Source organism: Canis lupus, chromosome 28, assembly GCF_011100685.1.
Source record: "Canis lupus familiaris isolate Mischka breed German Shepherd chromosome 28, alternate assembly UU_Cfam_GSD_1.0, whole genome shotgun sequence".
Taxonomy (NCBI): Eukaryota; Metazoa; Chordata; class Mammalia; order Carnivora; family Canidae; genus Canis; species Canis lupus.
In genome coordinates, this window is record NC_049249.1 from 33,022,877 (window position 1) to 33,035,549 (window position 12,673).

Consider the following 12,673-nt stretch of genomic DNA (forward strand, 5'->3'; position numbering starts at 1 on the left):
TGAACCAGTGGGTTTGGTGGAGTCTTGCTGATTTTGATGCAGGAAGTCAAGGGCCCACGCAAGGGAAGCAGCTTCTCTGGTCAGGTTTCAGCTTGCCCCTCCAGCCTTCTGTGCCCCCCCCAGCATGCGGGACCCTTTTCCAATCTCTATGGCCATGTCCTGGCTGTGTCCTCTGCCTCTTTGCCCTTCTCTCTTCTCTACCTGATAACGGGCCCATCAAGATCCTAGCTGAGCACTTCCTCCAGGAAACCGCTGCTGACCACACCGTCATACCACCTGACTGAAATCGCTTGTCCAAGTTCGTCTGACTGTACTCTCAGAATGTGTGCATTTCTTGGCCGCAGTACATTGTCCTCAAAAAAGCTGATTTTGGGGAGGTGGAGTGGGGAGAAGAGGGAAGGAGAGAGAGAGAGAGAGGGAGAGAGCAGGTTCCACACCCAGCGTGGAGCCAGACAGGGGGCTTGATCTCATGACCCTGAGATCATGACCTGAGCCAAAAATTAAGAGTCAGACACTTAACCCACTGAGCCACCCAGGTGCCCCAAAAGCTGATTTTTTAAAACCTACAATTCTGTGGTGGTCTTCCTATTTTGCTCAGAATAAAGCACAAAATTCCTACCAAGGCCTCCAGGGGCCCATGTGTTTGCCAACTCTGATGTTTCCTATCTCACTTACTATGTTCTCTTTGGCCACACAGCTGTGCAGCTCCTTGAACACACCAGGCCTCCTGCCTCGAGCCCCTAAGCACTTCCTTCCTTCTGGGACACAGCCTAATACCACACCTTCTCGGAGTCTTTGCTTAAACCTTACCTTCTCAGGCAGCCTCATCTGACCACCTGATGTGATGCTGCAACACCCTCTCCCCCACCTCAGTGCCCGGTTCCCCTTGAAGTTTGTCCCCATAATAGTTATCCCCCTCACACAGTTTATAATTTATAATTTTTGTTCCCCCCACTAGAATGTAAGCTCCCCAGGGGCAGGGAACTTTGGTTTGCTCACTGAGGCATCTCAAGTACCTAGACCCAAGTTTGGCACATATTAGGTGCTCAATAAACATTTATTGGATACATTATGGTGATATTCTTGGTATCTAGCAAGACTTGCTTTAGAAATCCCAGCCTGACCTAGCAATGTGAGAGAAGCCAAAGAAGAGTGGCTATGTCCACAGTGGGCCTTCTGCAGCATCCCAGATAGGAGCCTCCCTCCAAGTGGAGGTGGGGAGGGCACAAGTGTTCTCTGAGGGCTGGACTCAAGAGTGGGGAAGATCAAAGGGTGGAATCTGATAGCTTGTGAAGCCTTTTCTACGATGAGTATCTTCTTCTAAAACACAAGGGGTGACCTGCCTTGTTTTCCTAGTAGGGTCATTTTGGTGCACCCCGATATCTTTCAGATGGAGAGGCCGGGACACAGAGCAGTTCAAACCCTTGTCAAGGTCACGGCAAATTATTAGCCAGATTCCACAAAATATCCAAACACTTACAAATAGTAAGATACAGTAGGGCCAAATGCTATATATATATATATATATACACACACACATTTGGGCATATGAGAGATTCTTGCTTGGAGAGAAAAACTTTATAAAAAAAAATTTTGTTTATTTATTTGAGAGTGAGAGTGAGCACAAGCAGGGGGGTGGGAGGGAAGGGCAGAAGGAAAGGCTCCCCACTGAGCAGGGAGGGACGTGGGGCTCTATCCCAGGACCCCGAGATCATGACCTGAGCTGAAGGCAGCCACTCAAGTGCCCTGGAGAGAAAGGCTTTTTAAGAAGACAAGGGAACTAGGTAGAGAAAGGGGGTCTGGGATGGGAGGGCTAGCTTGCTCCTTGATAGTAGAGTAAGGCCCCCTTGGGGCAAGGCAACAATTCCTGGAGCATCTCTCCCTTATAAGACTGCTAGCTTTCTTGGAGAAACCCTGGAAGAATGTATTTCTGGCCCATTCTGGGCTCATCCTAAAAACTGAATAAAGGATAACATCAACCAGAGAGAGGCCCTGCTTACATAGCGCTTGCTGTATGCCTGTGCTGTCCTTGTAACAACACCCTGAGGCTCACTGTCCTTGAAGACTCTTTCTACCTTTCCTTTGTCATACTCTCTGTGCCTCAGTTTCCTTTTCTGTCAAAGAGGAAAAATAATAGCACCTACCGACCTCACCTACTATATAGGGGGGACTCAATGACCTTTCACTGATATTACCTCCATGTAATTATCACCCTTAACTCTTGGGAAAGGGCTAGACATTCAGCCACTCTAAGGAAATTATACTTGAGTGGGGATGCAGATGTGACCCATTCAGAGTCACAATCATTAGCCACAGGGAGGGGTCTTGGGCAGCATTCCTGGCAGCACTAGAACAGATGAGAGGACTTTCCAATAAAGGGGGCCAAAGCACATGTGGGCTGTGGCACAGTTTCCCCAAGATCATAACTCTGGGCTTTTATCCATTCTGCCTACAAATCAAGGACCTGCTGGTCAGAAGGGTTAAGTGCTAAAGTGTGGCCATCAGGTCTAGTGCCCGCTGTCTGTGTAGGTGGCCTCCATGCCTGGGACCTTGGTAGCCTTAGCTAAAACCAGTAGACCGTCCCCACTCCATGGGTAAGCAGGTGGGCTATTCCAAGGAGGAACAGCCCGTGGAGGAAAGCAGGTGAAGTTCTGAAGAATATGGAAACTCCTATTCTTTGGAAAGTCCTAGGGGAACTCCTTACTGTAAAGAGTACTTACACTTACATGTAAGTGTGCATATATGTATAGCTGTGTTCTGTGTGTGTGGTGGTCACCCTGGGGGGCGGGGAGGCAGGTGAGAACACCGTTCTAAACACTCCCAGGCCTCATTCCTTTTTGTAAAAGTTGAGTGCTAATTACTAGCATCCCATCTACCCAGGATCAGCCTGTGAAAGTCCCCTCCAGGAGTCCTATCACCGGGGCTCCTTTGGATTTTGAAAAACGTGTCATCAAAGGACCTCAGGTTCTTATTAAACTTTTTGAAAAAATGCTATTGGATATGATCGGGCGATCTGAAGAACCATAATCAATGAGACAATGGGAACTGTGAATTCATTCATTCATTGCATGCATGCATTCATTCATTCACTCAGGCATTCAGACAGGAACTCAAGTGCTTACTGAGCACCAGTGGCCCTTCCAGGGGCTCACATCTAGCCTGCAGCCAGGATGGGCACCTCAGGGATCAGTTGCCAGCAGGAACAGAAAACGGGCCCTTACAAACAGGGGCAGGAAGGGAGGGGAGGCTGGTGGGAAGCAGGTGAGACCTCTCCCTACGGTGGCCAGGTAAAGATCAGCAGTGATCTGCAGTCGATCTCACTTTCTGTTTCGGAATCCAGAGGAAAAAAACGCTTTTGTTCTCTAGCTGAGGCCCCAAGGGTAAGACAGCAATGGCCAGCAATGGCTTTTAAATGCTTTTCGCCAGGACTGTGGTTTCTCCGGCCGAGCCCCCGGGTTTGCTTAAGAGCTTGTCCCTTAGAGGGCGCTGCTTGCCTGCCGTTGAATGGAGCCCCGGGCGTGAGTAAGCGGAGGCCACACCCCTCGCCAGAGGGCGAGTGAAGGGCTGTGTCCGCGCCGGGGGGCCCCCGCAGCCCCGAGCTTTCTGGCTGCGGAAAGGAAGGGAAGATTTACTCTGAGCAACTGGCTGTTCAAGCCCAGATCCCTGAAACTCGGGGTACGGGCAGAGGGTCCTGACACCCGATAAACTCCTATTTCTGGTCAACACACACACACGCACACACACACGCGCTTGCACACACACGCGCGCACACCAGCGCACCTGCGCACCTGCGCACCTGCGCGCCCCCTGGGAGGGGAGACACGAGAGAGTGAGGTTCGGGTAGCGACGCCACCGGCTGTCCCGCACTCTGCCCCCGCCAGCCTCGACCCCTTCCCATCTGGGTCTAGTCCTCAAGTTGCGATCAGAAAAAAGCCCACTTCCCCAGCCACAACTTTTCAGCGACGTCTGCCGGCCGCTTCTTATTATTCCCCGGGAGATGAGCAGCTTTTCTGCTTGTCTCAGTTCCAAAGCGGCTTCCACGCATCAGAACTTTGGCCAACTTTGCGCGCGCCCGCTCCGGATGGGAGAGCTCCCAGGACACGCGCGAACACACGCACGGGCCTCCCTCTCAAAGCCTCCGCGGCGTGGCGGGCGGGTCCCGGCCAAGCCCACCCCAACCTGCGGAGACCTGCGCGCATCGAGCTCTTCCTGCAATTGGAGAGAAAATGACTCCTGGTGTCCAGCGCCGACTGGGTGACCTTGTCCCAGTCTCCTCCCCGGGAGCCCTGTTCCATCTGTAAAACACGAGTGTGAGACCCACCCTGCTTGAGTCTCAGGGCGGTGGTTGATTTCAAAGTCAGATTTCCGACGTGGGGCGTTTTGCATTCCATTAAAGGCTCCCTACAAACTCAAGGGAGTAATAATAATGAGAATAATGACTGTTTATGGAAGCCCCATTTACAATGCTTCCAGGTTCCCAAAGCAAAACTAGGGTTCACTACCGTAGATGAACGTTTGCTGAAAGAAGCATTAAATGCGCCCATTGAGATTTGGGGGGCGGGGAGGCTGAAGCCTCGGATCAGAAAATAATACACACCCACGTCTGTACTGGGGAACCGAAGCGGTTGCACCTGCCAAAACAGGGTGGCCTGGACTGAGCCGAGGGATGAATCTAAGGAAAGGAAAGGGGGTGGGGGGAAGGCCACGGGGAAGCGAAGAGGCCATGAAAAGACCTTGGGTATATGGAAGCTCACAATGGGTGGAGGAGTGATGGCCATTTTGCTGCGTTTCTCTGACCAGGGAGCTGTCTCTCGGGAAGGGACCCCACAAGCAATCCTACTTTATTTGATGCTTAAATCTAGAGTCTTAAATGCCTGCCTTATGGGCTTTGGGTGCAACCTGGGGAGTTGTTTCTGAAAGCCGGTGGAGTAGAGTGACCTTCGGCCCAGCTGTCCCTCAGAGGCCCAGCAGGGTTCTCTAGGGACCTGGCGGCCCTGGGGGACATGCTGCGGTACCGCCGCCACCGCCACGGCCGAGGACCGTCCCGCCGCTGTGCCTTCGGTTCGCACGGCCCCTGCTAAAGCTTTAGGCAGCTCCAAACGCCGGCAGGAGAGACGTCCCAGGAGAAAGTGCGGTCTCGGGCCGCCGGCCGAGAAGAAGGGGCTCTCCGGGGCGCAGCCGTCGGTGCCGCGACGCTGCTGCCTTAGCAGCCCCGGCAGGTGCCCCGCGGGCGTTAGCCCGTTTTGCGCGCACACGCGGGTGCGCCAAGACGCACACCCACTCCTGCTCAGAGGAAAGACTCACTTCGGTTTCCCGGGGCCAAAGGCCAAGGCCAAGCGGATGCCTGAGCCCGCTGATGCGGTGCAAGGACTTACACCCCGATCCCCTTCCTATCGGTTAGGCTGGAACCCCAATCCCCCTCTTCGTGGCCGCGCCCTTAGCAGGCTTTGGGGAGCACGCGGAGGCCGCCGGACCCCCAAGGGTAGGGAAGTGCGGACTTCGCCGCGGGCGGGAGGTCGCGCCCTGCCTCCCGGGGGCCGGGGCCGCGTGGCTCTCCGGCGGCGTGGGGGCGGCGGGACCCTGTGCAGCCCCTGGGGGCGGGGATCGGCAGCTGCGAGCGCCGACAACCCCGAGGTGACCCGAGCGGGCCAGGCCCGCCCCTTCCCCCTCCCGCGGGCCTGGCGGCTGGAAGCCGGTCCCCGGACCGCAGGGGGGAGAGGCAGGCGCGGGCTCCCGGCGCCTCGGCGGTCAGTGCGCGCCGGCCGGGGGCGCCGCCGGCTCCGTCCCTCGCTCGCCTCCTGCGCTCGCCGGCGCGCTCCGAGTGCCTCTTTAGCGGGAGCCAATATCCTTTTGTGCTAATAGGCTTGTCCTCATTTGCTGCCTAATTGGACTATATAAAGCCAATAACAGGCGGGCTCTTATAGCCCGAAGCCAAAGCGCCAAAATCCGAGCGGAGGCGAGGAGGGGGCGGTGGCGGAGGCGGCTGCGGGGCCCGGGCTCGGCTGCGCCTTCGCCTGCCTAATCCCATTTGCCATTGTACGCGCCCAATCGCCGTATACTCCCCGCATTTAACTTGGATGACATTTTGATTTCATCATTAGCATCCGGCGCCGGATTGACGCAGCCCCAAGCCGGGGACCGCTCCTGCCGCCTCCTCCCCGGGAGCCGCCGCCGCCGCCGAGCCGCCGCGCTCCCTCCGAGCCGCGGCCGGGCCGCTCCCCGCCCCTCAGCACCCCTCCCACATGCGGGCCCGCCCCGGCCGGGTCCTCACCCCGCCCTCGCGCCGCTGGATTTGCGCCCGGGGCGGCCCCCGACTTTGCGCCCCGTAGTCGAGTTCCGTTTATGGTCTGATTTCCGGCCGCCCGCCCGCTCGCCCGGCCGCGCGCCTGTCCCGATCCCTCCCTCCCCGGGACCCGGAGGAGAGGGGACCATGCCGGAGCCCGGGCCCGACGCCCCCGGCACCGCTAGCGCGCAGCCCCCGCCGCCGCCGCCCCCTCCTCCCGCGCCCAAGGAGTCCCCGTTCTCCATCAAGAACCTGCTCAACGGAGACCACCACCGGCCGCCCCCTAAGCCGCAGCCGCCCCCACGGACGCTCTTCGCACCGGCCTCCGCCGCGGCCGCCGCAGCCGCCGCCGCCGCCGCCGCCGCGGCCAAGGGGGCTCTGGAGGGCGCCGCGGGCTTCGCGCTCTCGCAGGTGGGCGACCTGGCTTTCCCCCGCTTTGAGATCCCGGCGCAGAGGTTTGCCCTGCCCGCGCACTACCTGGAGCGCTCCCCGGCCTGGTGGTACCCCTACACCCTGACCCCCGCCGGCGGCCACCTCTCGCGACCTGAAGGTACCGACCTCTCTTTGAACTTTCGCTGTCCTCCCCGCGCGCCGGGAGCATCCCCGCCCCGCGCCGCCTCCCGCCCCGCGCCCCCTCCCGCCTCCCGCCTCCACCGGGGACCCCCGCGCCCTCCGACCCGCTGCTTGGCCAACCTCCCCGGCCCCTGGTTGGCCTCTGCCGCCCCGCGCGCTCGGTTGCGCTGCCCGGGGAGTCCAATCCCACTTGGTGAGAAGAGAGGTGGAACTGGAGCCCGGCGCGCGGCGCCTCCCGGGGAAGCGTGGCCTGGGGCATGAACCGGGAGGCTGCAGCCGGCAGGGGCCGGGCACGGGGCCCGGATGGAGGCGGTGACCCGGGGGCCCCAGGCGGGACGTCCAAGGGAAAGACACCCAGTGGCCGCCCTGCCACCGTGCGGGTGTCCCGCCCGCGCGCCCGCCCGCGGGAGAAAGGGCATCCCAGGATGCGGAGGCCCTACCCGGGCCCCGCCAGCAAGGAGGCCCGAGGGAGGAGGCGCGAGGCCCCGAGGCCTGGGGCCCGGAGGCCGGCGCGGATTGAGCCTGCGGCCCCCCAGGCGCCAGGCCCCGCTGAAGGCTGTGTCCGTGTGCGTGTGCGTGTGCGTCCGTCTGTCTGTCTCTCCCCAGCTTCGGAGAAGGCCCTCCTGCGAGACTCCTCCCCCGCCTCGGGAACCGACCGCGACTCCCCCGAGCCGCTGCTCAAAGCCGACCCCGACCACAAGGAGCTGGACTCCAAGAGCCCGGACGAGATCATCCTGGAGGAGAGCGACTCGGAGGAAGGCAAGAAGGAGGGCGAGGCGGCGCCCGGAGCTGCCGGGGCGAGCGTGGGGGCGGCGGCCGCGACGCCCGGCGCCGAGGACTGGAAGAAGGGCGCCGAGAGCCCCGACAAGAAGCCCGCGTGCCGCAAAAAGAAGACGCGCACGGTCTTCTCGCGCAGCCAGGTCTTCCAGCTCGAGTCCACCTTCGACATGAAGCGCTACCTGAGCAGCTCGGAGCGCGCCGGCCTGGCCGCGTCGCTGCACCTCACCGAGACCCAGGTCAAGATCTGGTTCCAGAACCGCCGCAACAAGTGGAAGCGGCAGCTGGCGGCCGAGCTGGAGGCGGCCAACCTGAGCCACGCCGCGGCGCAGCGCATCGTGCGGGTGCCCATCCTCTACCACGAGAACTCGGCCGCCGAGGGCGCGGCCGCCGCCGCGGGGGCCCCGGTGCCGGTCAGCCAGCCGCTGCTCACCTTCCCGCACCCCGTGTACTACTCGCACCCCGTGGTCTCCTCCGTGCCGCTGCTACGGCCGGTCTGAGGCCCGACGGGGGAGGGGGAGGGAGCGCCCGGCCGCCTTCCCAGATCCCGGAGGAGACTGGGCCGGGCCCAGGGCGCCAGGACGTCCAGCGGCCTTCGGGAACCGGGGCTCGGGCGCGCCGCCCCGGCCTCCCCTCCCCCGATCGGTAGCGTTTTTGTAAGTATTTGCAATGCATTTTCGTGCAATTCACCCCTAACGGATTTGAGGCGCTTCCCCCTCTTACGTTTTTGGTTTTGGTTCTATTAAGAAAAGAGCAGGAAAAAAGACAAGATCCCCCGGGTCAAATATTTCGTCCGAAAGCTTTGGCAAAAGGTGCAACTCTACGCACCGCGCCCCCCCCCCTCCTACCCCTCCAATTTGCATTGCGCTGTGGCTTTTTGGTTTTATTTTTATAGAAGAGAGATAAGCCGCAAAAACCTAAAGCCCTCTGGTGTATTCATTTTCTATAGAACTGTCTTCAGAAGTCCAGAGAGAGAGAGAGAGAGAGAGAGAGAAAAGGAGGGAATTCACATTATCCTACTTTTATTCCTGGATTTCTGGGTGTGGTTCTCCTCTGCGGCCCTAGGGATCCTCCCCAATTTTCAGAATCTGAGAAGCCTCTGATGGGAAGGCGGACTCAGGCCGCTTTTCCTCCCCGCAGAGGTGTGTTGCAGTTGACCTCTTCATCTGTCCCATTTTGTGACTGAAGGATTCTCTAGGTGTTTAAAGGGAAAAGACAAGACAGCCCGAAATTAGACTTCTGATGATTGAAACACCTCCACATCTGGCCCGGTGTGAGTGATCTTATTTATTAGCAGCATTTATTTGGGGGATTTCATTTGCTGATAAATTATTATTATTATTATTATTATTATTACTATTATCGCTTTGTTCCCTGTTTTGAGAGAGTGATTTCAATATTTGAAAAAAAATCTGTCTTCTATCCTCTCCCCCTTTTTGTTCTGCAGTAACTGTTGTACTTTTGACCTGTGCAATATTGTACAAAATTTCCTGAGAGCCCTGCCTCTTTCTCCACGGAGAGAAGCAGACGTTTTCACAGTGTAATCCTGGTCATTCGTTAGGAGGAAAAAATTAAGAAGGGGAAAGGGGGAGGGAGGAAAGAAACAACGATGATAGGTAGCGATGCTCAAAGGAGTAAGATAGGCATACTGGAGCGCTTTAAGTGAAGGACAATCAATTTAGGAGAATTTTAACTTATTTGATATATGTACAGATTTCTTGTAAAGTTCACCCTCGACTCCACAGGGCTCCTCGCTCTGCCACCCAATCTGTTTTCTTTCTGTCGGCTACACCTGTTGTTCTGCGATAGCTTGTTCTCTCCCTCCCCCCCAACCCTCCCCCCCCCCATCTCCCTCGTCACTGCCCGGGGTTCAGTCCCTTTTTAAGAAAAAGAGAAAAAAAGCCCACAAAATATTGTTACATTTAATGTTGTCGTGAAATCGAATTAATTAAAAAGAAAAGAAAAGTGACGCGTTTCGTGTTGCCAGAGTGTGTAACTTCGGCCGATTTTCCGCAGACAGGTGTCTCTGAAACTCTCCTCCGCCTGGCTCTCTGGCTGCCTGTGCGCTCGCCCGAGTTGGACCTGGACGCACGTCCCCATAATCCAGGAGGCGGCAGAGACAGAGGCGGCTTTGTTCGCGACCAGGGCTGCTCCCTCTGCCCAGGGTCTTTCTGGGCTTGCAAAGCGCTGGCTCAGGAGAGCTGGCCGGGCGGAAGGGGCGAGGCCCTAGGCTTATCTAGTTTGAGAAATTGAGCGAAGCGGCAGCCGCGAGCTGGGAGATGGCTGATAAATTTCCGCCCGCCGCGCTGCCTGCAGCCTCGCATTCCCTTCCCAGGCCGCGGTTCCTCCAGGAGCCGAGAGCTTCTGGGCAGGACATTCCCGGGCACCTGTCAGTGGGCCTGGAGGGTGCTGCGCTCGGTGGCATCTCGGGGCGGGGGCGGGAAGAGGAAAGGAGAGTGAACTTAGAATTCAGCTGTGGCCAGAGGCGGGGCGCGGAGTCCGGCTGGGAGAAGACAGATCGCGAGAGGGCAGGCCCAGGGAGGCCAGGCATCCGCAGGCCTGCAGGAGCTGCCGCTCTCCGGGGGTGGCTCGGGTGCCAGCGAACGGAGACCATCCGACTGTGGCATCGGCCACTGAAAGGACTTTGTCTCCTCCCGGCCAGGCCCTTTCCTGTCCACTGGCGCCCATCGCCTCCAGGGCGGCCTCTCCGATCTGCTGTCCCTGTCCGTCCCAGGCCTGGAAGCGCAACGCTAGAGGTTCCCACGCGCTCGGTGGGCAGCGGGCAGCGGGCGGAGGCGCGCCGGGCTGGGAGCCGCCTGCAGAAGCAGGTGCTCGGGCGCTCCTAGCCAACCGCTCGGCTGCCTGCCTTAGAGCATGGGGTCTGCACGCCCAGCTCCTGGCAGGGCACGTTTGAAGCTGGGGAGCCAGAAGGGGGAGATGAAGAACCTGTAGACGGTGAAGATCCCGAAGAGCACACCGCCCGGTGCGTCCGCTGGGGAGCGCCTGCACGCGCTCCCATCCCCGCTTTGCTGGGTTCCACAAACCCGATCGACACAGTTGAGTCTACTATGGCTGAAATGTTGAGTCTCGTTTTCTATTGATGGGAAACTGCCCCCAAATAAACTGGCATGCGTATTTATGGCACAATTTTAGCCTGAACCTCAGTGAAGATAGATCTCCCTTTATTTCCCTGTGGTTTGGAATAAAAACGAGGGCATGTGTCGTAAATGAAAAATAAACAGAAATTCGGGGTCAAAATATGTTGTTCCTTGTGTTACCTGCAAACAGAGTGATGCCTTTTACTGTTGGCAATACTAACTGTGGGACAGGCCAATAACAGCTCATTAAAAATAATGTTGCAATAGCAAACATGTCCTTAGATTTTACAGCCAGAACATGATGCTATCAAACGCCAAGAAAATACTTCTTTATTTGTGTTTGGATTCTAGAAAACGGTTCTTGACTGACCCAGTCTTTACAAAGTCAAGAAATAACTGGTTCCCCGCACATACAGTTTATCCTTTGTCTTGCTCCTTGCGGCCTCCTTCTCAGTCCTATTGGGAAGCCCCGCTGCCCTGCACCAATGTGTTTCTCCCCCGAGCCACCGTGCCTGCCCTAGGGGAGAAGGGTGGCGCCAGGCCTCCAGGGACTGGCGGCTGTGTGGGCCTAGAAGCTGGCCCAGGTGGGAAACTTCTGCTTCCCTCCTGTTCAGTCAGTGGTAGGATTTCTCACAATGCAAGAGAAAGAATTGAGCCTGAGTGTGGGGCACCAAGCACCACTCCTCACAGGAAGCATCCTAGGCTCTACTGCAGGGCTTTCTGAAGCCTTGGTGTAAGAAGAGCCCAAAAAAACTCTTGGTGGGACTGTCACATCCCGAGAGCTGGTTGGGGTCATCTTCCTATGCAAAAGTCGCCCCTCCCCACTGCTGCCTCCGCAGGGATGGCCGGGGGCTGCTGGAACCACTCAGCAGAAGGGGGTATCTGTTGGGGAGAGGGTGCCGCTACGTAATTCCTCCAGGACATTCCATTGTGAGATGCCAGCCACTGGCCTTTACCCTAGGAGACTGGACCAACAGCCCAGATTTTATCCATTCACCCTCCCTCGCCTCCCATTGTGGAAGAAACTAGCTTTCTTTCCACCTACCCTAACTTCAGATCCTTCCCTATCTGCATCTTCCATTAATCTTCAAGTTAGGGCAAATGACACTATCTTTCTGGTTAAATCCTTCCTGCGTTATCCAAACAGACACACCAGCAAACCACACAGAAGGCACACTCGTGTGTGACATAACACCACACACGCACACTTTAGGTAGACACTAACAGACACATATCCAGGGGCTTGAAGTACACCTACCCACATATGTGTTTAGGATCACAGCTATTGCTAACACACAAAATCAGGCACATTTTGTTTCAGGTGACCCCGGGCAGCTTTGTTTTCTCTGAGGGCCCCAGGCTAAGGCAAGCTGGGTAAAATCCCGTGGAAAAACTGAGCCTGAAATCCTTCCAGCAGGAATGCCTGGTGCATTCCTTCTCTCCCACCTGCCGCAAACTAGCGGAGCCCGCCAACACCCCGCCGCGGATTCCCATACTCCTATGGGCCGGGACCAAAGTCGGAGCCAAGGTCCCCACAATGTGGGTCTCTGCCACTCTGAGCGCCCTCGATCGCCTCCGGGCCCGGGAGGCGGCAGAGTCAGCGCGCGAGCTGTTTCTGTTGGCAACACAGATGTATTTCTTTTATTTGGTAGTAAATAGAGCGGGTGTGTGTACATCAAACAACAGCAAGACAGATATAAACTGCCCCCCCTCCCCGCCACTGGGCGCTCATTCTGAGCCGGGACGTCCTGTTGGCAGGTTCCCGGCAGGCCGCTGGAGCCAGAGGCCAAGCCGCCGCGAGAACCCCTCATCTTCTGGCGCCCAGAGTGCGTGCTGGAGGGTAAGGTTGGGAGAAAGAGAAGGCAAGGTCGGTGAGATTTGCTTTCTCTTCTGCGGGTGGGCGCACGCTGGGCCAGCTAGGGCCTGTGGCTGGGGGTCCCAG

General features: G+C 57.7%; 2 protein-coding genes across 2 annotated transcripts in view; both read left to right on the forward strand.

The window, feature by feature from the left end:
* Positions 1-6,430: 6,430 nt before the first annotated feature.
* Positions 6,431-8,133, forward strand: HMX3 (H6 family homeobox 3). Its single transcript, XM_038577968.1, has 2 exons — positions 6,431-6,833; positions 7,463-8,133. The coding sequence occupies exons 1-2, from the start codon at positions 6,431-6,433 to the stop codon at positions 8,131-8,133; spliced, it is 1,074 nt and encodes a 357-aa protein (XP_038433896.1).
* A 4,333-nt stretch (positions 8,134-12,466) lies between these two features.
* HMX2 (H6 family homeobox 2) overlaps positions 12,467-12,673 on the forward strand; it is a 7,922-nt gene continuing 7,715 nt past the window's right edge. The window contains exon 1 of the mRNA XM_038577970.1: positions 12,467-12,571. The gene's annotated coding sequence lies outside the window, so the exon portion shown is untranslated. The remainder of the gene's footprint in view (positions 12,572-12,673) is intronic.

Excerpts from the sequence above, each read along its gene's own strand:
- HMX3 (XM_038577968.1), top strand. The coding sequence starts at position 6,431 with ATGCCGGAGCCCGGGCCCGACGCCCCCGGCACCGCTAGCGCGCAGCCC. Across the intron at positions 6,834-7,462 it reads CCACCTCTCGCGACCTGAAG|CTTCGGAGAAGGCCCTCCTG; the intron begins GTACCGACCTCT and ends GTCTCTCCCCAG.